Raw genomic sequence first — 23,646 nt, 5'->3', positions numbered from 1 at the left:
AGGAGGTATTGAATAGAATTGGGGAGAAGAAATGTTTGTGGCACAACTTGACTAGAAGAAGGGATCGGTTGGTAGGACATGTTCTGAGGCATCAAAGGTTCACCAATTTAGTATTGGAGGGCAGCGTGGAGGGTAAAAATCGTAGAGGGAGACCAAGAGATGAATACAGTAAGCAGATTCAGAAGGATATAGGTTGCAGTAGGTACTGGGAGATGAAGAAGCTTGCACAGGATAGAGTAGCATGGAGAGCTGCATCAAACCAGTCTCAGGACTCAAGGACTCAAGACCACAACAACACTAACAACAACAACATTGTTCCTGATCTATATTAACGACGTAGGAGACAATCTGAGTAGCCGTCTAAGATCGTTTGCAGATGAGGCTGTCATTTACCGTCTTGTAAAGTCGACTTGCAAAATGATTTAGATAAGTGGCAATTGACCCTGAATAAAGAAAAGTGCGAAGTTATTCACATGAGTACTAAAAGAAAACAGCTAAATTTCGATTACGCGATAAGTCACACAAATGTGAGGGCTGTAAATTCAACTAAATACTTAGGGATTATAATTACAAATAACCTAAATTGAACGATCACATAGATCGTATTGTGGGTAGAGCAAACCAAAGCCTGCGATTCATTGGCAGAACACTTAGAAGGTGCAACAGGTCTACCAAAGAGACTGCTTACACCACACTTGTCCGCCCTATTCTGGAGTATTGCTGTGCGGCGTGGGATCTGCATCAGGAGGGACTGACGGATGACATCGAAAAAGTACAAATAAGGGCAGCTCGTTTAGTATTATGGCGAAACAGGGGAGATAGTGTCACAGACATGATACGTGAATTGTAGTGGCAATCATTAAAACAAAGGCGTTTTTCGTTGCGACGCGATCTTCTCATGAAATTTCTATCACCAGCTTCCTCCTCCCAACGCGAAAACATTCTGTTGGCACCGACCTACATAGGGAGAAATGATCATCACGATAAAATAGAGAAATCAAGGCCCGCACGGAAAAATTTAAGTGCTCGTTTTTCCCTAGTGCCGTTCGAGAGTGGAACGGTAGAGAGACAGCATGAAGGAGGTTCATTGAACCCTCTGCCAGGCACTTTATTGTGAATAGCAGAGTAATCACGTAGTTGTAGATGGATTCAAGAAGACAATCTCGACCGTGTGTGGCATGAGACACGAGAGCACCAACAGATATTGCACATAAAAAAATGGTTCAAATGGCTCTGAGCACTATGGGACTTAACATCTATGGTCATCAGTCCCCTAGAACTTATAACTACTTAAACCTAACTAACCTAAGGACAGTACACAACACCCAGTCATCACGAGGCAGAGAAAATCCCTGACCCCGCCGGGAATCGAACCCGGGAACCCGGGCGTGGGAAGCGAGAACGCTACCGCACGACCACGAGATGCGGGCTATTGCACATAAAAATGAGACGGTAAACGAGGTAGAATGCTCCAACTTTTCGCTTGTACATACTGATGAAAACTCTAACTGTGTAACTGTCCGCCGGCTGAAGTGGCCGTGCGGTTAAAGGCGCTGCAGTCTGGAACCGCAAGACCGCTACGGTCGCAGGTTCGAATCCTGCCTCGGGCATGGATGTTTGTGATGTCCTTAGGTTAGTTAGGTTTAACTAGTTCTAAGTTCTAGGGGACTAATGACCTCAGCAGTTGAGTCCCACAGTGCTCAGAGCCACTTGAACCATTTTTTTGTGTAACTGTCCATTTACAATCTCTTTCTGTAATGCCCAGGTGAAATACAGAGGTTGCACAAAAGTATGAAAACAAGCGATAAATGCACACTTCGCAGTAAATGCAGATGCTAGTCACGGCGGCAGTTTGCGCTGTTCTTTTTGACAACAAACGGCACCCGTGCTGTCCTCAACACGTCGCGCCTGTCAGTCGCGGACAGAACAGTGTCCTCTGCAGTTGTCAGTGTATTATGTTGCAGCTAACTGAATTCGAACGTAGGCATATTGTTCGTATCGTTGATGCTTCAGGAACCAAGGTGGCAAAAGTGTTCGGCGTTTCAAGAGGCATCGTATCGGAAATTTATACCGCATACAGAGAAAACGGAAATACCGGGTGATCAAAAAGTCAGTATAAATTTGAAAACTGAATAAATCACGGAATAATGTAGATAGAGAGGTACAAATTGACACACATGCTTGGAATGGGATGGGTTTTATTAGAACCAAAAAAATACAAAAGTTCAAAAATGTCCGACAGATGTGGCTTCATCTGATCAGAATAACAATAAGTAGCATAACAAAGACAAAGAAAAGATGTGTTCTTTACAGGAAATGCTCAATATGTCCACCATCATTCCTCAACTATAGCTGTAGTCGTGGAATAATGTTGTGAACAGCACTGTAAAGCAAGTCCGGAGTTATGGTGAGGCATTGGCGTCGGATGTAGTCTTTCAGCATCGCTAGAGATGTCGGTCGATCACGATACACTTGCGACTTCAGGTAACCCCATAGCCAATAATCGCACGGACTGAGGTCTGGGGACCTGGGAGGCCAAGCATGACGAAAGTGGCGGCTGAGCACACGATCACCACCAAACGACGCGCGCAAGAGATCTTTCACGCGTCTAGCAATATGGGGTGGAGCGCCATCCTGCATAAACATCGTACGTTCCGGCAGGTGCTTATCAGCCAGGCTGGGGATGATGCGATTCTGTAACATATCGACGTACCTCTCTCCCGTCACGGTAGCAGTTACAAAACCAGCAACACGCATTTCCTCGAAGAAAAAAGGCCCGATAACGGTAGATGTGGCAAATACAACCCATACCGTGACTTTCTCGTCGTTCAATGGAGTTTCCACGACAGTTCTAGGATTTTCGGTAGCCCAAATTCTGCAGTTGTGGGCGTTGACAGAACCTCGGAGCGTGACATGAGCTTCGTCGGTCCTCAACACGTTATTCAGCCAATCGTCATCTTCCGCCATCTTCCGCCATCTTTTGAAACGCCCACACCGCAAATTCCCTCCGCTTCACTAAATCGCCAGGTAACAGTTCATGATGCCGATGGATTTTGTACGGATAGCATCGCAGGGTACGCCTAAGTGCCAACCAAACAGTAGTGTATGGAATGCCGGTGCGACGTGCGACTGCACGAACGCTGACTTCCCGCTACAGCCTCCATTTCTTCCTGAACTGTCTCAGCAGCATTACGCCTTGTGCTCGGTCGGCCACTACGGGGTCTATCGTCTAAACAACCCGTGGCTTCGAACTTCGAAATCATTCTCGCCACGGCTGCATTTGTCAACGGACCTTTACCCGTTCGAACCCCCTTCCTATGGCGATAGGATCGTAACGCTGAACTAGCACATTCCCCATTCTGATAATACAGCTTCACTAAAAGCGCCTTTTCAGGTAACGTCAACATGCTGCGACTGCTGGCGCATCCGATTCTCTCTCTCATTACAGCTCCTTTTATACACGATTGTCATGCGCAGCACTGGCGTTTTGGCTGGCTCTGAGCACTATGGGACTTAACTACTGTGGTCATCAGTCCCCTAGAACTTAGAACTACTTAAACCTAACTAACCTAAGGACATCACACACATCCATGCCCGAGGCAGGATTCGGACCTGCGACCGTAGCGGTCGCGCAGTTCCAGACTGTAGCGCCTAGAACCGCTCGGCCACTCCGGCCGGCGATCGCTATCCACCTCCATCATTGTTAGCTGCACTTCTCACTATTTTGCAAGAAGACTGGTGTAAGATTCCCCTCCATACAGGACCAGTATTTCTCCATTCCGAGACGACTGGAAGCTGTTATGAATATCAACGGGTTTCTTAGTCACGGTAATGCGTTTTTTTTCGGTTTCTAGATCTTTAGCCACCCCCTGTAAGTTCTGCTACTTCTGCTTTACGTACAATTACCAGTCTTGAAAACAAACAGTCAACCTCCTAACATATTTTCCACATTTCTACCGAATAACGTCGTATGGAGTAATTTTCGGTGATAAATGGAAATGCCGTGTGGCTAGGGCCTCCCGTCGGGTAGACCGTTCGCCTGGAGCAAGTCTTTCGAGTTGACGCCACTTCGGTGACTTGCGTGTCGATGGGGATGAAATGGAAGATAAGGACAACACAACACCCAGTACCTGGGAGTAGAAAATCTCCGACCCAGCCGGGAATCGAATCCGGGCCATGAGGAAGTGGTAATTCATCTCTTGGTAAGGAAGTATTGATTGCACAAAACGAGCTGTAAAGATATTAAAAGCCGTTCACCCTCAGTGATCTTGTGCGTACCTTTGTAAGGAGCTAGGCATTTTAACTCCACCTTCAAAATCTAGGTATTCGCTGGTGAAATTGTTTATAAATAACCAGTCAGAATTTGGGAAGAATGGTGGTGTCTATACCAACAACGCTAGAAGAAAAAAATATTATTATTATTATTATTATTTAATTTCTCTGTGGCTCAGCAAGGCATTTAGCGGTGAATTGATGTTCTGCACTACACCGGACAATCATCGATGCCATTCGTGAACAGTTCATACTTCCCCTTCATGGCACCACTCCAAACGCAGCCTTTTGTTTGTGGCAAGCAATGTAAGCAATAGACGTTAATTCTCTAGTCCGGTTCCTGTCATTACCTGACCAATGGTGCGGGATGACACGGAATATCACAGGGATTCCATTACTTGTTCTGGATGGCAGGCGAAGACGTGAAGGGGTTAAATTCTGCTTGGTGCACAATATGGCGATTCTAGCTGGTCGTGGACAGACGTGGTCAACAGCAACCTTCGCAAGGAGTAGGCCTGCCCTCACGTACCCGTAAGGCCAATATTGGGCCACTGTCACATCCAAATCCACCACAAATCTGGATGTAGCACCATTCGTCCAGCTGGCCAAATGGACACCCACAATGAGGTTCATTTGTAACTGTCAGCTGCTGATAACGCTGTCTCACACGAGTGTGCGGCATCTCCCTGTCCTTCAGAGACAGCTCTCCGACGCTCCTTACATACCCTACCACGCATGATACACTAGCCAAGAGAAGCTTTAATGGATTCTGGCACCTGCTCTACCATTTACAGAGGAGTGCAGATCTATAATCATTTACAAATCCGCCGATGTTGTGTTCCTGTACGAAGTTACATTGACATCCGACCATGTCTTCTGGGTGCTTCAGTTTTTTTTTTTTTTTTGTCAGGCAATATGGAAACGTCTCTGTGGAGTCGTTTCATAGACGCTTGTCTCACTGGATTCTGTGCATCCTATTCTGTCCATTGATTGAGGTTTAATTTATTAACTCTCCCAGAAAGACTGAGGAATCAAGCTAAGGTTTATTAAATGATATTATGTTTGATTTTTTTTGTGTTCCATAGTAAATCATGACCTATATTTATTACGTTTTTCCCTTCACCCTACCCTATGTGTGCGTGAATGTGACTGAATGAGTGTTTTTACGAGTGGTTTTGTGTTTCTTTCGTGGGGGACGCTGAGTTGGTTGTCGCCTGCTAGGAGCACGTGATGTTTGCTTCTCGTTTGGAGGGTAGCACAGTACCTGGACAGAGAGGTTTACCCCTTTTAGTCTGAGGTTGGTTTGTCTGTCAGGTTGGTGGCTGAAGCCTACCCCTCTGGTAGCTTCCGTTGCACCAGTAGTTAGGCGAAGCTCGGTAGAGAAAGTACACTCTGCAACTAGCGGTTGGTGAGTACAGTTCGTAGCTCTTAAGAGAGGGTTTGTGCCTTGCCGAGTTAATTTTATTTCGTGACGGCAAAATCATTCTGCTATTGCACCATTAAAATTTCTTACATTTGTGCCTGGTTTAACGTCTAATTTCTGAACAGTTAACTCGTAATCAAGTTCACCACGTGCTGAAGTTCGGCCGTTCGTAAGCGACAGGCGTGTATTCCATGTCGTATATCTACTATACAAACCTTGCGAATCGTATAGACCTCTTTCCAAGCTAGTGCATGAGCATAATGATGATAGGTATCTCTCTGAACTATTTCTGTCGTGGGTATGTAGATGGAATGATTGGATTATTGTGTTCCACTTCCCTTTTGTGTGTTTTTTTCCTTTTTTAATTGCGCTATTCTACCATTTCTTGGCGAATTAATTAGTTAAATTTTTCATTCAGGCACCAATCGTGTATTCATAGGATGTGCATCAAATTCAGTACAGAAATAAATGTGCTACGTAAAAGATAAACTCTGCGTCCTTTATCTCTCTCATTGATGCCAGTTTTCAAATTAATTTTCTATTCCCTGATTTTTTTAAGTTAATCTGCTTGCTTGTGATGAACAAAAGTGGGAGGAAAAATCGAAGTGAACGGTGTACTGTCTCAAAATTAAGAAATTATCACATTTAATTAAACAAGCTCATTGATATACGACATACAATTCTGTTCATCTTGTTAGTTTATTTTAAAAAATTGCATTCTTATAATTAAATTCTTAATTTAATTAAACTGATGATCTCCAGTTCGGTCTTTTCTTAATTGTTAGGAAGGACTTGGGCTGGTGGCGACCCTGTAATTTTTAAATTTATGATCGTCCTTGTGAAGTGGCTTAACCAGAAATTGCACACAAGGGTTACATCTCCATTATTCTTGGTACGTAACGTATGCGAGCCTTGGCTAGGATCCGTTTACAGTTCTACATGCATACTTTACAATCTTTCCGGAATGGACTCTACAAATAGCAGAAACCTGCTTGTAGACAAAGGAGAAACACTGCGCTGTTTTCCACTGAATTGAGGCCAATATTCTTTTCTGTTCGGCTGATATCAGATGTGTGTGTTAGTGTGTGTGTGTTAGAGTGTGTGTGTGTGTGTGTGTGTGTGTGTGTGTGTGTGTGTGGGGGCGCGCGCGTGTGTGTGCGCGTTATAACGCAGTAGCGTTGAAATCATGTGACAACTTCACAATATCTATTGCGGATGTTCAACTGCAACTGTGATTTAAATTTGCGACTTACAGAAGTAAGCCAGAACATAATGAGCACTGACCACGGCGACGCTGGATGTCGCTTGGTAGCGTTGCGGGCACGTGACGCACTAACAAAACAATGTAAGCTGCGCAGAAACGGACGGGGAACCATCCTAGCCAAGATATGGGCCGCAAATGGAAAATACATTGAGATAATAATAATGTGTCCTTTGTGAAAGTTGCTCATTATGCAGAGCTTTGGAAGGAGTATCCCGAAAACGGCGAAGTTGGTCGAATGTTGACGTGCTACTATCGTGAGCATCTACGGAACGAGGTAGGACAGTGAGACTACCACTATGCGCTAAATGGCGGGACGTCCACGACTTTTCACAGAACGCGGAGTCGGAGGCATGTCTCCTCTGTAAAGTAGGAGAGACGGTGATCCGTGTTATTACTGCCGAAAGAGCACAATGCTGGTGCACGCACAGGTGTTTCGGAACAAGCCGTTCATCGTGCGTTGTTAAACATTGAACTCCGCAGCAGGCCACCCCCACCCCCTCACACGTCGACCCGACGACGTCGTCAGTTGCGATTGCAGTGGACAACGGACCATCGGGATTCGACCGTCGATCAATGGGAACGTGTCGGATCTTCGGATGAATCACCGTTTTGCTACTCTAGTTCGCTGGCCGTCTCCACAAACACGGTCATCGAGGTGAACGGCGGCTCGAAACGTGCAGCGCGCTACGGACGGATGCTGTTGGGAACACAATTACACTAAGAGAGACATTCTACTGCGCTTGCATGGGATCTGTGGTAGTAATCGAAAACACGCTGACAGCTGCGAACCAACTGCGTCCCTTCACGCTAGAGGTCTTCCCCGACGGCGATGTCATGTTTCAGCAGTGTAATTGTCCGTGTCTCGGAGCCAGAACCGCGCCATTGTGGTTTGACGAGCATTACAGTGCACTCGCGTTGATGTCTCTGCGACGAATTTCGTCTCATATAAATCCTACGGAACTCATCTGGGCTGCTATAGGGAACCATTAGCGCGTACGCAAATCAGCGGCCCGTTATTTACTCGAATTACATAACCTGTACGTAGACTTATAATGCCACATACATCCACAAACCTGATCCCTGGTGCGGTGGACCAGTAATGTATTTCAGTCTAAAGACTGACAAACAAGCTATTAAGCAGGTGATCATAATGTTTTCACTCATCATATGCAACCAGTGGGCCGGCCGCTGTGGCCGAGCGGTTCTAGGCGCTTCAGTCCGGAACCGCGCTGCTGCTACGGTCGCAGGTTCGAATCGTGCCTCGGGCATAGATGCGTGTGATGTCCTTAGGTTAGTTAGGTTTAAGTAGTTCGAAGTCTAGAGGACCGATGACCTCAGATGTTAAGTCCCATAGTGCTCAGAGCCATTGGATTTTGCAACCGGTGGAGTTTCTTTAATTTTAATACGATTTATTTTCTGTACCGTTAACTAGTTTTCGAGCCACTGAAGGTTCATCATCAGGTGCAGGTATCACACTAACATTATCTGGACTATGTGTAGCTGGGTTACACTGTACTGCCTCGTGATATGAGAGACACTGCATTGCAGAATAATGCAAAATAAAGACAATTGATGTAAATGAGAAATTGAGCATTGCAAGGTGCAGGTGTGTTAGTATATTGGCAATGTATATCTAATATGGATCAAAAGCTACAAAAGAAGTAAATGTAGTGGAATATTTAATACATAATTAAACAGTGAATGAGTTACTACCATATGTGACAGAAGTGTTCCTCGTGGAACCAGGGCAATATAAATAATAAATAACAATACAGTGTAGAGAGCACCGAAGTTGTTACGGTAACAAGAAAGTAGTGATTTATTCAGGCGCATGAATACGTCAAAAAATCAAAAAAGTACCTCGTTGTACATTAGACCCAAATAAATCGCCAGTATCTGACAACTCTCATTTGGCGACAAGGAAAGTATAATCCGTTCTTGTTGCTGCTACAGACTTTATTTTAAATTCGAATATACAATCTCGTAACTTGCTCTCTAGGAGCTAGGTAGATCGCTTTTACCGACTCAGAGCCGGCCGGTGTGGCCGAGCGGTTCTAGGCGCTACAGTCTGGAACCACGCGACCGCTACGGTCACAGGTTCGAATCCTGCCTCGGGCATGGATGCGTGTGATGTCCTTGGGTTAGTTAGATTTAAGTAGTTCTAAGTTCTAAGGGACTGATGACCTCAGCAGTTAAGTCCCATAGTGCTCAGAGCCATTTTACCGTCTCAGAACTATATTTTCTGAGGTCAGCCATTAAGAATAATTCTATAATTAGTACGTCTGTCATGCTGCCATTGAAAGAACGTAAAAATGTGCGATCGAACGGAAGCGGTGCCGGGTTGGACCACAAGCTTCAACTACTACAACGTCATATTTGTGCCAAAGATAAGCAAGAGTTTTATCTTGCGTAACCTACGTCACACAGTATAGCTGCGTTATCACAGTCGTTACACAAGTGCAAATTCCAGAGCACCTAAAATCAGGCACATCTCTCTCTTTATCAATGGAACAGGTGATCTCGAGTTTTCCCACATGACTAGCAGCAGCACGTGAAGCGCAGCAAGCCGGGGCTAGAAGACCGCTCATGGCATGCTTTACCTGACATCAAACTTATCAATGCACATTGTCTTTCGTTAGTGAAACATACCAGTAGAACGTTATGAAAGTGTTGGAACATTGCCCGAATAAGCGAGGTAATTTTATGTTTTTAACTACGTGAGTGTCCGCCCCCGGTATCTGAGTGGTCAGCGCGACAGAATGTCAATCCTAAGGGCCCGGGTTCGATTCCCGGCTAGGTCGTAGATTTCTCCGCTCAGGGACTGGGTGTTGTGTTGTCCTAATCATCATCCCTTCATCCCCATCGACTCGCAAGTCGCCGACGTGGCGACAAATCGAAAGACTTGTACCCGGCGAACGGTCTACCCCCTAGTTACACGACATTTATTAACTACGTGAGGGTAATTGGTTTAGCCTCCATCGATGGTTTAAGGAAATTTTGGAACTTCCAAAAATTTGACAAGACAGATTGAGAGGCAAACAAGGCGAGAGTCTTACACGTGAGCCATCGATTTTGATCAAGTTTTGCAAGGACGCTCTCTATTGAATATAGACACACGTGTTTCGACATTTTGCTAGACACTTCCTACTTTTTGAAAAAAATCTAGGTCAATGATGATGACTGAGAATCCTATTTTTAATGCTATACATCGAAAGAGTGTCTAAAAACAAACATTTTCTATTAACATAATATGGGGTCAAAATTAATAATGTTCGATTTATTGATGTTTTTGTGTTTCACGGTGTAGCTACGGTACCCACTGTTCTACGCGTTTAGCACAACAAGGTCGGTGATCGAGCGGTCAAGGTGTTAGACTACCAAACAGCTGGTCCGTGCTCGATTCTTGATCGTGACTTTTTCTTGCGTTCGATATCTTTTTCGGTGTATTTGATAAATTCCAATACCTTTCTTTGCCTTTTTTAACGTAAAACGTCGGGTGGTGTGATTATTAATCAAATAAGTGTGTATAACGTACCGACAGATATCGTACTACGATAGGAACTTCGTAGATGACGACGCTCACCCGACCTGGACTTTAAAGTGACACGACCGAAATGTACCTCTTTTCGCCAACCACGTTTATCAGGCAAGTAAAGAATTTCGTCGAACGATTTCAAAATCATGCGACTTCACAGAAGAGCAGATAATTACAAGACAGCGCGGATGCAATCAAAATTTACTCCTTGATTCATAACCAGCTGTTCACCTCTTGTCTTTCAATATCTGCTTTTGTACGCATGGTTTGTTTTTGTTTTGTTTTAGGGCGCAAAATACAACTGGGGTCATACGGTCACAAGACAAAACTATAGAACACGAACACAAAGAGGAGTTAAACGACTATACGTCAGTCCCAATGGACAGAATAGGAGACAGCTAAAAACAGGCACGTGGAAAAAAGGCTAAAAACACATACAGAAATGGAGGTCCAAAACTAAAAATTAAATGGTCTTCGCCATATTGCTTCGGCGGATAAAAAGGAAAACACGGTCGACAGCCCGCGCGTCATTTGCTAAAACGGCTGATAAATGAAACGGCAAACACAAGCCGGAACGTAAATTGTTAAAAATAGGGCATTCCAGCATGAAGGGGCAGACAGTTACAATTTGGGCGCAATGTGTACAAAGTGGTGCGGTAGCGCCACTTAGCATATGACGATGACTAAAAAGACAGTGGCAATACGCAGCCGAGTCAAAATAATCTCCACCCTGCGGGAGGGCCGAGAGGACGTCGTCCAAGGCGCTGGGAGAAGCTTAATAAGCCGACGCTTATTCCTGTGAAGGGAGGACCATTGGCGATGCCAAAGGGAAACCACCTCCTGACAGACGGCAACGCAGAGATCATCGGAGGGAATATAAGTACTCGCGGGCTAAGGCAGTCTTGGCAGCAGCGTCAGCAGCCTCGTTTCCTGGCAGACCGACATGACCAGGGACCCACCAAGAGTGAGCAAGTGACAGTTTTCCTGGACCCACTGCACTAAGGGATGAGCAGTGTACAGCGCACAGAGACTTTGGAGGGCAGTGTGTGAGTCTGAGCAGAGGGCACAATTGGAAAGACTGTGTCGCCGGATGTACTCCGTGGCCTGATAGAAGGCGAAGAAATGGTTCAAATGGCTCTGAGCACTATGGGACTTAACATCTGAGGTCATCAGTCCCCTAGAACTTAGAACTACTTAAACCTAACTAACCTAAGGACATCACACACATCCATGCCCGAGGCAGGATTCGAACCTGCGACCGTAGCAGTCCCGCGGTTCCGGACTGAGCGCCTAGAACCGCTAGACGACCGCGGCCGGCAGAAGGCGAAGAGCTAGGCTGTAAATACTGAGGAGTGTGCCGGAAGCCGATACCGAAAGACGTGGGTGCCAATGACGAAGACACACCCGACCCCATAGTTAGTCGGAGAGCCATCAGTGTAGACAAAGGTACTATAACCAAGTTCCATCTGAAGGTCGTGAAACTGGAGGCGATAGACCGAAGCTGGAGTAGTGTCCTTAGAAAGCGAATGAAGGCCAAGGTTAACATGGGGCGTTTCATGAAGCCAAGGTGGTGAAGGGTTCACACCCACCGGGAAAGTTGTAGGAAGTGCGAAGTTAAGCCGCCTTAGCAAGTGGCAAAAGCGTACTCCAGGAGGTAACAGATAATAGGGACGAGCCCCTTACTGACGATCAAAGGTATCATCAAAGAAGGAGGCATAGGAGGGGTGGCCAGGCAAAGCAGACAAACTGCATGCATACCTGCTGAGGAGAAAGTCGCAGCAGTAGGAGAGTGGGAGTTCAGCAGCTTCAGCATACAGACTCCCGACCGGGCTGGTGTAAAAGGCACACGTGGCCGAACGGACGTCATGATGGTGGACAGTGAGACGGCATAAGAGGGATAGACGTGCATAAACAAAGCACCCATAGTCGAGTTTCGAACGGACAAGGGACCGGTACAAACGGAGGAGGAGGGTGGTTCGGTCAGCATCCCAGAAAGTACCATTGAGGACACGTAGGAGATTGAGAGGCCGCGTACAGACACATGGGAGGACCTAGAGTGTTTCCTGAACCCCAGAAATTTCGTAGTTTCAACGAACGGAAGGGCAACAGGCCCAATATGTAGAGGTGGTGGGAGAAACCATTTGCGCCGCCAGAAATCCATACAGACGGTTTTGTCAGGGAAAAAGCGAAACCCATTGTCGATGCTCCAGGGGCAAAGACGATCAAGACAGTGCTGAAGACGCCGCTCAGTGAGACAGGTCCGTGGAGGTTTGTATGCTGTGCAAAATTCTTCGAAGAATTTTTCTAACTTACGAAGGAAAATGTACCTATAGCAACAAATGCAGCTATATAGTAAGTGAAAAAATGATGGAATTTCACATGTGAATTTTTTTTATGCTTTTGAACTTTCACTGCTACGAGTGTGAATCGTGAATCCTACCTGGTCATGCTCACTAAGTTTTATGAATTTATTTGTAAAGGAATAGACAGAGGAAATTAAAATGTCCTGTGGTGCCTCTCCTGCTCCAAGTCGGCCGGTTTGACGTCCTACTGCCCTTAATTTATGTAACGCACTTATCTTTGTACTTCACACTTTTGTGATTGTTGTAATGTGAAAATTGCGCTGTTGCAACTACTGCTGGCTGTATGGTGTTCGTCATTTAGTGTGTGTATTTTAGATTAACAACTCACGTTTGTACATCGAACTCTTTATTCATCTACCGTGGAAACTGCAGTTATGTTAACACCGCACTTCGGCAATTTTTAACTACTGTTGGCTGTATGGTCTTTGCTGCCCAAAGCAGAAAATAAAATTTAAAAAAGAAACAAAGAAGCGAGCTGTCGAAACTTGTAAGTAGGCTGCTTAGGTTTTTTATGTTGGCAACGCCTCGTAGCGGCCTGTATAAAAATCACTGGCTGTGCTGTGTGCAGTCCGTGGCTGGGTGGCATTGTTGGTATATTAACTATCGCATAGTTGGGCAGTTGGATGTGAACAGCGCGTAGCGTTGTGCAGTTGGAGGTGAGCCGCCAACAGTGGTGGATGTGGGGAGGGAGATGGCAGAGTTTTGAGAGCGGACGATCTGGACGTGTGTCCGTCAGAAAAAAGAAATCTGTAAGACTGGGCCACGCGGGATGAGCCGAGCGGTCTGGGGCGCTGCAGTCATGGACTGTGCGGCTGGTCCCAGCGGAGTTTCGAGTCCTCCCTCGGGCATCGGTGCGTGTGCGTGTTTGTCCTTAAGATAATTTAGGTTAAGTAGTGTGTAAGCTTAGGGACTGATGACCTTAGCAGTTCAGTCTCACAAGATTTCACAAACACATTTGTAAGACTGGATGTCATGAACTGATATGTATATTATGACTTTGGAACGCTATTAAGATAAATAAAATGTTTGTTCTCCATCAAAATCTTTCATTTGCTAACTATGTCTATCAGTAGTTAGTGCCTTCAGTAGTTAGAATGTCCGCAGCTCGTGGTCGTGCGGTAGCGTTCTCGCTTCCCGCGCCCGGGTTCCCTGGTTCGATTCCCGGCGGGGTCAGGGACTTTCTCTGCCTCGTGATGACTGGGTGTTGTGTACTGTCCTTAGGTTAGTTAGGTTTAAGTAGTTCTAAGTTCTAGGGGACTGATGACCATAGACGTTAAGTCCCATAGTGCTGAGAGCCATTTGAACCATTTTTAGTAGTTAGAATCTTTTATTTAGCTGGCAGTATTGGCGCTCGCTGTATTGCAGTAGTTTGAGTAACGAACATTTTTGTGAGGTAAGTGATTCATGAAAGGTATAGGTTATTGCTAGTCAGGGCCATTCTTTTGTAGGGATTATTGAAAGTCAGATTGCGTTGCGCTAAAGATATTGTGTGTCAGTTTAGTGTTGATCAGAATAAGTAAAGAGAGAAATGTCTGAGAACGTTCAGTTTTGCTCAGCTGTTTGAAAATGAAATAACGCAGAGGTTTTCCAGCACTGTCATTTATAAATTTTTCTAACAAGGGAACCTCCCCATCGCACCCCCCTCAGATTTAGTTATAACTTGGCACAGTGGATAGGCCTTGAAAAACCGAACACAGATCAATTGAGAAAACAGGAAGAAGTTGTGTGGAACTGTGAAGAAATAAGCAAAATATACAAACTGAGTAGTTCATGGGAAGATAGGCAATATCAAGGACACAGAGACCACAGGAGCGTCGTGGTCTCGTGGTTAACGTGTGCAGCTGCGGAACGAGAGGTCCCTGGTTCATGTCTTCCCTCACGTGACAATTTTAATTTTTTATTTTCAGTTTATGTGAAAAACTCATGTTTTCATCACTTTTTGGGAGTGACTTTCACATCCACAAGAAAACCTAAATCGGGCAAGGTAGAAGAATCTTTTTACCCATTCGCCAAGTGTACAAGTTAGGTGGGTCGACAACATATTCCTGTCATGTGACGCACATGCCGTCACCAGTGTCGTATAGAATATATCAGATGTGTTTTCCTGTGGAGGAATCGGTTGACCTATGACCTTGCGATCAAATGTTTTCGGTTCCGATTGGAGAGGCACGTCCTTTCGTCTACTAATCGCACGGTTTTGCGATGCGGTCGCAAAACACAGACACTAAACTTATTACAGTGAACAGAAACGTCAATGAACGAACGGACAGATAATAACTATGCAAAAATAAAGAAAGTAAAATTTTCACTCGTGGGAAGACTTGAACCAAGGACCTCTCTTTCTGCAGCTGCTCACGCTACTACGGGACCACGGCACTGCTGAGCTCACGCTCTGCTTGATGTTGCTTGTGTGTCCCATGGACTACTCAGTTTGTATATTTTGCTTATTTTTTCACAGTTCCACACAACTTCTTCCTGTTTTCTCAATTGATCTGTGTTCAGTTTATCAAGGCCTATCCACTGTGCCAAGTTATAACTAAATCTGAGGGGGGTGCGATGGGGAGGTTCCCTTGTAAGGAGACGTTTCAAACTTAGGACGTGATTTTCTCGGAACTATGGAGTGTTTACGCCTGAGGCAAAAGTTTCGAATGTGGCAGGCAGCGACCTGGGGTCAACGTGACGCAGGTGGCTGTGCGCGCTCTAGCGGCAGTCGGGAAGCGAACAGTGCGGCGGACCCAGAGGAGTCTGGACGGCTGCCAGGGCAGCGTGCCGGTCCCAGGCGGGGCTTGCGTAACGAGCCGGCGCAGCCTGGTACAGCCGCAGCCGCAGCCGTAACCCGCCGCCAGCTGCCGGCGCGCTTTCCGGGAACTTGCGAGCTCACCAGGGGGCGGGGCGCCTCGCCACAGTGGTTGCCCCCCCCCCCTCCCACCGCCCCCGTAAATCAGTCGCCAGCCTCATTCCGTGAACTCCTCGGCCTGAACCAAGACACATTTCTCGTTACTGACCCTCACGTTACCCTAAGCTGCATCTACAGCTTTTTTTTTTTTTGGCATTCTGTTGATAAACAAGGCTGAACAGTAATACTTGTTTTGTAAATAAAACGGCCTTTTCTTGCTGCAGTGTCCGAAGAATTACATACATCGAGTGGCAAAAGAATAATACACTACTGGCCATTAAAACTGCTACACCAAGAAGAAATGCAGATGATAAACGTATATTCATTGGACAGATATATTATACTAGAACTCACATGTGATTACGTTTTCACGCAATTTAGGTGCACAGATCCTGAGAAATCAGTACCCACAACAACCACCTCTGGCCGTAATAACGGCCTTGATACGCCTGGGCATCGAGTCAAACAGAGCTTGCATGCCGTGTACAGGTACAGCTGCCCATGCAGCTTCAACACGATACCACAGTACATCAAGAGTAGTAAATGGCGTATTGTGACGAACCAGATGCTCGGCCACCAATGACCAGACGTTTTCAATTGGTGAGAGATCTGGAGAATGTGCTGGCCAGGGCAGCCCTCGAACATTTTCTGTATCCAGAAAGGCCAGTACAGGACCTGCAACATGCGGTCGTACATTATCCTGCTGAAGAGTAGGGTTTCGCAGGGATCGAATGAACGGTAGAGCCACGGGTCGTGTAAAACATATGAAATGTAACGTCGACTGTTCAAATTGCCGTCAATGCGAACAAGAAGTGCCGAGACATGGAACCAATGGCACCCCATACCATCACGGGGGGCGATACGCCAGTATGGCGATGACGAATACACGCTTCCAATGTGTGTTCACCGCGATGTCGCCAAACACGGATGCGACCGTCATGATGCTGTAAACAGATTCATCCGAAAAAATAACGTTTTGCCATTCGTGCACCGAGGTTCGTTGTTGAGTACACCATCGCAGGCGCTCCTGTCTGTGATGCAGCGTCAAGGGTAACCGCGGCCATGGTCTCCGAGCTGATAGTACATGCTGCTGCAAACGTCGTCGAGCTGTTCGTGCAGATGGTTGTTGTCTTGCAAACGTTCCCATCTGTTGACTCAGGGATGGAGATGTGGCTGCACGATCCGTTACAGTCATGCGGATAAGATGCCTGTTATCTCGACCGCTAGTGATACGAGACCGTTGGGATCCAGCACGGCGTTCCGTATTACCCTCCTGAACCCATCGATTCCATATTCTGCTAACACTCATTGGATCTCGACCAACGCGAGCAGCAATGTCGCGATACGATAAACCGCAATCGCGATAGGCTACAATCCGACCTTTATCAAAGTCGGAAACGTGATGGTACGCATTTCTACTCCTTACACGAGGCATCACAACAACGTTTCACCAGGCAACGCCGGTCAACTGCTGCTTGTGTATGAGAAATCGGTTGGAAACTTTCCTCATGTCAGCACGTTGTAGGTGTCGCCACCGGCGCCAACCTTGTGTGAATCCTCTGAAACACTGATCATTTGCGTATCACAGCATCTTCTTCCTGTCGGTTAAATTTCGCGTTTGTAGGACGTCATTTTCGTGGTGTATCAATTTTAATGGCCAGTAGTGTAGTACACCAGAAGAAAGAAGAAACATGGCGAACAGTGGCAAAAAATTCGGAACACAAAATTGTGCTTATGTGTCGGTAATAAAGTGGTAGTGCGACCTCCAGACCAGACGAGAGTAAACGCAGATGACAGCAAACCATCCCACTGATGATGCCTTAGAGCAAGAAAAATGTGAAACGCGTCTGCAAAAAAAATAATTGGCAGCAAGAAAAGGCGATTTTATTTTCAAAACAAGTATTTCTGTGCTTGCTGCGGAGGGTGGCTAAGGCCAAAGAAGACCAGCGAACGAGAGCGAACCCCTTCGTTGAACGATATTTGCTTAGGCCGGTATTACACTATCGTATATCTTTGACAAAGAAGTATGATCAGATATTCGTCAAATTTCCTTGACAATGATCTTTGACGTGGTGCTAAAAAGGGGTACTACGCTGTCGTTATATTTTTCGTCAAATTTCAAGATGGTGGACGACAACTTGCTATTATGCGCTGCACTTGCTAGTACCACGATTGCATTCGGTATGTATTTGGAAGAAAAGCGGCGGAAAAAAAAGAAAACATAATTCGACGAAGCCCTAGGTATTACGTCGAGATAATAAAAGCATTCAGCAAAATTTGTTACGAGATCTGCAAGTGGAGGAAGTCAAGTCTTTATACATACGAGGGTAATACCGATAGTAAGGTCTATTTTTTTTTGTAAGTATATAGACCTGTTTATTTCTACAATGGTTTACATCAGTTTAGAGCTTGAACATTTAGGTACTTTTCGACATAATCACCATTTCTGTCGATGCATTTTTGTAGACGCTGTGGCAGTTTTTGTATGCCCAGTCATACCAGCTCGCCACCATGCTCTTTCACCTCGTCGCCGGAGCGGAATCGCTTTCCGGCCAAATGTTCTTTTAACCTAGGGAACAGGTGATAGTCCTCGGTGCCAAGTCAGGACTATAGGGTGGGTGGGTGGGTGATTATGTTCCACTGAAACTGTTGCAGGATGAGCAACGGTTTGCCGAGCGATGTGTGGCCGAGCGTTGTCACGGAGAATGTGTACGCCCTTGATAAACATTCCTCTTCTCCGGTTCTGAATTGCCCGTTTGAGTTTTTTCAGAATCTCACAGTACCTGTCAGCGTTAACTGTGGTCCCAGCGATTCAGCTCCGACGACGAGGTGGAAGAAGAGGTTCATAACTTTCTGAACAGCATGGTGACGAGCTGGTATGACATGGGAATACAAAAACTGCCACGGCGTCAACAAAAATGCATCGACAGAAATGGTGATTATGTCGGAAAGTAGCTAAATGTTCAAGCTGTAAAATGATGTAAACCACTGTAGAAATAAAGAGGTCTACGTACTTATAAAAAATAGGAGACCTTACTTTTGGGTTACCCTCGTAAATTACTTACGAATGGATGAGAGTGTATTTCAGTATTTCCTCAGTAAAATGGCTTCGCATATTACAAAACAGAATACTCTTTTGAGAAATGCTATATGTGCAGAAGACAGGCAAACTGTGACACCCCGATTTGTTGACACACGAGAGAGCTACTCTGGTTTACAACACAGCACATTAACCAAAATAATTCCAGGAACGTGTGAAGCGATTTATAAAACACTGAAGAGGGAATATGTGAATAAAATATATGTTTAATACACTATATGAGCAATAAGAATTATTTTTAATTCTGAATAATTTAATTAATGGAACTACAAAATTAATTTAAAAAATACGAAACAGATGAAGCACTTTTTAACTTGTGGCATCCAGAGTTCAAAAATAGAGAAAGTAGGATGGAAAGCTAAGAAAGAATTTTTTTTTATTTTAGAGTGCGACCACATCTTCCGTTCAGGCCTGCCGGGAAGCTCCCTGGATATCCCCAGATGTAGAGGTGGATGGTTATAGCTGTGATTGTGGACATGAAGTCGCCAGCAAGAAATTTTCACCTGCCCATTAATACACAATTAACTGTCCCCCTTGCTAACCCCCTATCTTGGTCAAAGCAAGTTTATAAAAGAAGAGTCGAAGGAACAAACCAACTTTGGAGCCATGTTTACAAACACACTACAGAGACATCAAATAGCTGTAGTGACGCCAGCGCTCGAAGCTGTTACATTTCACATTGCAGTGAACAAAAGAACGACTTTTACTATGGCGAGGCCATAGATTTGATCATATTTATTTGACGACAGGCGAGATTTGACAAAGTTTCCTATTACACCATCAAATTTGTTTGACATAAACATTTGACGTATCAATTTTGACAAAGAAATATGATAGTGCCAACGAAGCGGTTGGCCTTCGTTGCGGTCCTGTCTTCTGGCTGTAACATCAAAGTCTTGCCAGTTGGTTGACCTTCGGAACCCTCTCCTAGTGTGGACGCCGAGACGAATGTTGGTTGGTTCACTAGCGATTTGCTGTGTCTCTAGAACGGGTGTGTACTGAAATTTTTCAGGAGAGCCAGAAGTCCCACTTAGTTTGTTTTATTGGCCGGTTTCGCCCTTTAATTTAACAAGGGCATGAACACGAATACGAATTTACAGTTTAAAGTGCAGTAGCTGGCTCTTAAATGAAATAGCGAAACCGGTCAATAGAACATACCGAATGTGACTTCTGGCTGTCCCGAAAAACGTTAATTTCAACAGTCGTTGTTTCCCCTGCAGGCAGTGCCTGCTCTCGCCACGGGTGTGTATTTACTGTGTTTAAAAATAATGGCGTATGGGGTGGAATACGTATAGGGCGTTAATCTGAAAGCGTTTTATTGGGAACGCAAATGCTTATGGACACCTACCTACTGCGACTATCAAAACAAACTGAAAGATTAGATGCTTAGATGGAAATAAGTGAGCCGTTAGCAAGAAATGTGCAACATGTGAAAAAGAAAATGGAGTCTTTATTGAATTTTTTTCGCCGCGAACGACAGACAGAAAACCAAAACTGGGTGTGGCCATTAATCTTTCTTGCTGCAGATGCAGCTCTCCTAAGAGAGATGTCATCTTTCGCAATTTTTATGGCCCACACAATTCAATAACAATTCGAAATCTGTAGCTTATATCCGGAAAAAATTATTAAATAACCCATATTCCATTCCAGACATTAATTTTGTCCAACAACACCGCTCCCTACTTTTTTAAAAGGAGGTCGTCCACTAGCGTCTTTTCTTCTCCTTCTCTTTCTGATGATCAGATTATTGCGACAAAATAAATGCTGCACATGCGACGACTGCTAAACCCTCATCTTTCCTCATAATAGCGGCCGGTGAAGTTAGAATTAAAGTGCTACTTTTTAACAACAACAAAACGGGAACAATGTTGGTAAGTTATACGACCCATCTGCGATTCCACATTGCCGAGTCCCTGGGCCCCAAGGCCTTCCTTCCTTAGGTGAGGATGAGAAGTGTTTTGTTGGCAGAAGAGCCAACACCGTGTTACTACAGGAGGCCGAAATGCATGCGTTTTAGCTCACGCAGGCTGGTGTGAAGAGGGAAGAACTATACTGACGTGAGGTCTGGAACATGACAAGGAATGAGTATTCAGAAAGCGGACGTAATTAGTTTGATACTGAACTTTAATCCATTAATGATGAACGTCGCTCTTGACGTTACACGATTCACAATATTGTCTGTTCAGAATTCATTCTAATTACTGAATATGGCGCCTTGCTAGGTCGTAGAAAATGACGTAGCTGAAGGCTATGCTCAACTATCGTCTCTGCATATGAGAGAGTATGTAGGCAGTGAACCATCGCTAGCAAACTCGGCTGTACATCTGGGGCGAGTGCTAGGGAGTGTCTCTCTAGACTAGACCTGCCGTGTGGCGGCGCTCGGTCTGCAATCACTGATAGTGGCGACACGCGGGTCCGACGTATACTAACGGACCGCGGCCGATTTAAAGGCTACCACCTAGCAAGTGTGGTGTCTGGCGGTGACACTACAAGAAGCCGAACGTCAATGCATTGGCGACCAACGTTCGGCGGAATCCAGTGTCTGTCGTTCGTTGGCCTTGTGTGTACGCGCCTTTACAAGCAAGCAAGCAAAACAAAGCAATGCAATGCAATGCAATGCAAACCAAACGAAACAAAACCTCCACTTTCCGGCCCTGATGGGCCAATCGAGAGCGACAGACCGCTGTGTGTTCCTTAGCCAACGGCGTCATTGGCATTGTGGTACGGAGACACGCGAGGTGAGCACATCTCGCCCCTGTCCGTTGTCGGCTTTCCCGACCCTGCTAGTTCTCAATCAAGTAGCTCCTCGACTGGCCTCGCAAGGCTGACTGCACGCGGTACCAGTCCTCCCACCAGGGGGTAGTTGCTGGCAGTACCTATACAGTGGTAGTAGCGACGATCGTTTATCTTATATAAAAGTTGATGAAAGAATTCGTTTTAAATTTTACCATAAGAGCGGAATAAATGGCAGTAAAGCTTTAGATACGTTAAATACTGCTTTTTGTGAGTGATATCATTAAAACAAAGGTTCAAGATTGTATAAGCGCTTCGAAAAACGTCGTGAAGCCGTTCAAATTGACAAGTGCTCTGGACGCCCAGTAGATCTACAGCCAATGAAATCGTGGAAAAAGTGTAAGAAATTATTATGAACCATCGACGAATCAAAAGCACAGAAGTCGCTAATGATGTTTGCATATCACTTCGGTCTTGCCATAAAATTTTTTTCGGATACTTCGTGTATGAATCGTGTTACATCAATTTTTTTTTTCTAAAATTGTATATGTTGTGACTTAGCAAGACAGCCAAGTCACAACGAGAGGAAGCCGAAAGGCACGCGTTAAGCTCACGCAGATTGGCGTGAGGTCTGGAACAGTTAAAGGAATTAATAGCAGCAAATAATGTACGTAGTTGATGTAATACTTAACTTTAATCCACAATTGTAGAACATCTCTCTTGACGGTACATGTTATAACCACAATATAAATTATCAAAGCTATGGCGCCTTGCTAGGTCGTAGCCAATGACTTAGCTGAAGGCTATGCTAACTATCGTCTCGGCAAATGAGAGCGTATTTTGTCAGTGAACCATCGCTAGCAAAGTCTGCTGTACAACTGGGGCGAGTGCCAGTACGTCTCTCTACACCTGCCGTGTGGTGGCGCTCGGTCTGCAATCACTGACAGTGGCGACACGCGGGTCCGACGTATACTACCGGACCGCGGCTGATTTAAAAGCTACCACCTAGCAAGTGTGGTGTCTGGCGGTGACCCCACAGTATATATAATAAATACAGACATTTCGGCTGTTATTGTAGAGCGCCTTGATCAGAGTGACTACTGTGGCATTATTTCAGAATGACTGTTTTGCAAGACTATATTTTTATTCGGTGACAGAATCAAGGGGGAGAGATATCACACGGTGCCATTCTGAAGTGAGAGCTCTTTACGGAGTGCGTCACTGCATAATCGCTCCTTTTATCAGGACACTTTCCTCGTGTCAACCATGCTTACCTATTTCGTATGCATAATAAGACAGGAGCGTTCGTCACCTATATAAATGGACGAATCACTTTGTGTGTGATAATTCCTAGCGAATTCATGCCATGTTGCACTCATTAAATTTTCACTATGTCTGCACCAGGTGCCGCTGGTGCATCATTGAAGTTGAGTAGTCAATTGATTCCTGTAATAAAGTGTATTTTAACCACGTGTGCATTTTGTGTTCTAATGAGAGGAAACCGGTCACCCACCCATCATATCACCCTCTCCTCATCCACCCACGAACATCAAAATACCACAGGAGAGCACAGCCACAACATCTACAAACAGAGCAAGCTGCCATTCATCACACCAAGTTGAAATTTTATGTAGGTCACCTCGAATCTTCCTACACTTACTCAATGATGACACTTTACCGTACAAGACAGCATCACCAGGAAATATCGGCAGAGTTGCTGCTCAGCCTGTCCACATTCACCTGGGCGCGCTATTGTCGTCGATTCCCAGCTGGTGGCAGCCTGCGTTCTGAAGCAACGCACACCGTGCATTTCGTGTCGCGGCGCGACTGCTTCAAAACGCTCGTTGTGAAACGCTAACTGCGAGGCTGAGCGGTGGGAAGAATGAAATTACCCGGCTGCGGAGATGAAGCACGGATAAGCAGTTATGTCACGCCTCCAGCAAAGAACTCTGCGGTGCACTATAGGGCTACTTGCGCACATCGGAGTACGCTTTACCTCGTACATAAACAGCGCAGATATTCAAACATGGAGCTACCGACTGATGTCGCTTATTAGACTG

At 45.4% G+C, this 23,646-nt stretch overlaps 2 protein-coding genes across 3 annotated transcripts in view; one reads left to right on the top strand and one right to left on the bottom strand.

Moving 5' to 3' along the window:
• Positions 1 to 23,646, bottom strand: part of LOC126198535 (uncharacterized) — a 531,369-nt gene that overhangs the window by 94,379 nt on the left and 413,344 nt on the right. The gene's annotated exons all lie outside the window — the stretch shown is intronic.
• Positions 1 to 23,646, top strand: part of LOC126199395 (uncharacterized) — a 90,289-nt gene that overhangs the window by 13,730 nt on the left and 52,913 nt on the right. The window contains exon 3 of the mRNA XM_049936314.1: positions 15,515 to 15,688. Within this exon, the coding sequence (XP_049792271.1) occupies positions 15,515 to 15,688 (174 nt within the window). The remainder of the gene's footprint in view (positions 1 to 15,514; positions 15,689 to 23,646) is intronic.

Source organism: Schistocerca nitens, chromosome 8 (genome assembly GCF_023898315.1).
Source record: "Schistocerca nitens isolate TAMUIC-IGC-003100 chromosome 8, iqSchNite1.1, whole genome shotgun sequence".
Classification (NCBI taxonomy): domain Eukaryota; kingdom Metazoa; phylum Arthropoda; class Insecta; order Orthoptera; family Acrididae; genus Schistocerca; species Schistocerca nitens.
This window is presented reverse-complemented; position numbering and strand designations above follow the sequence as displayed.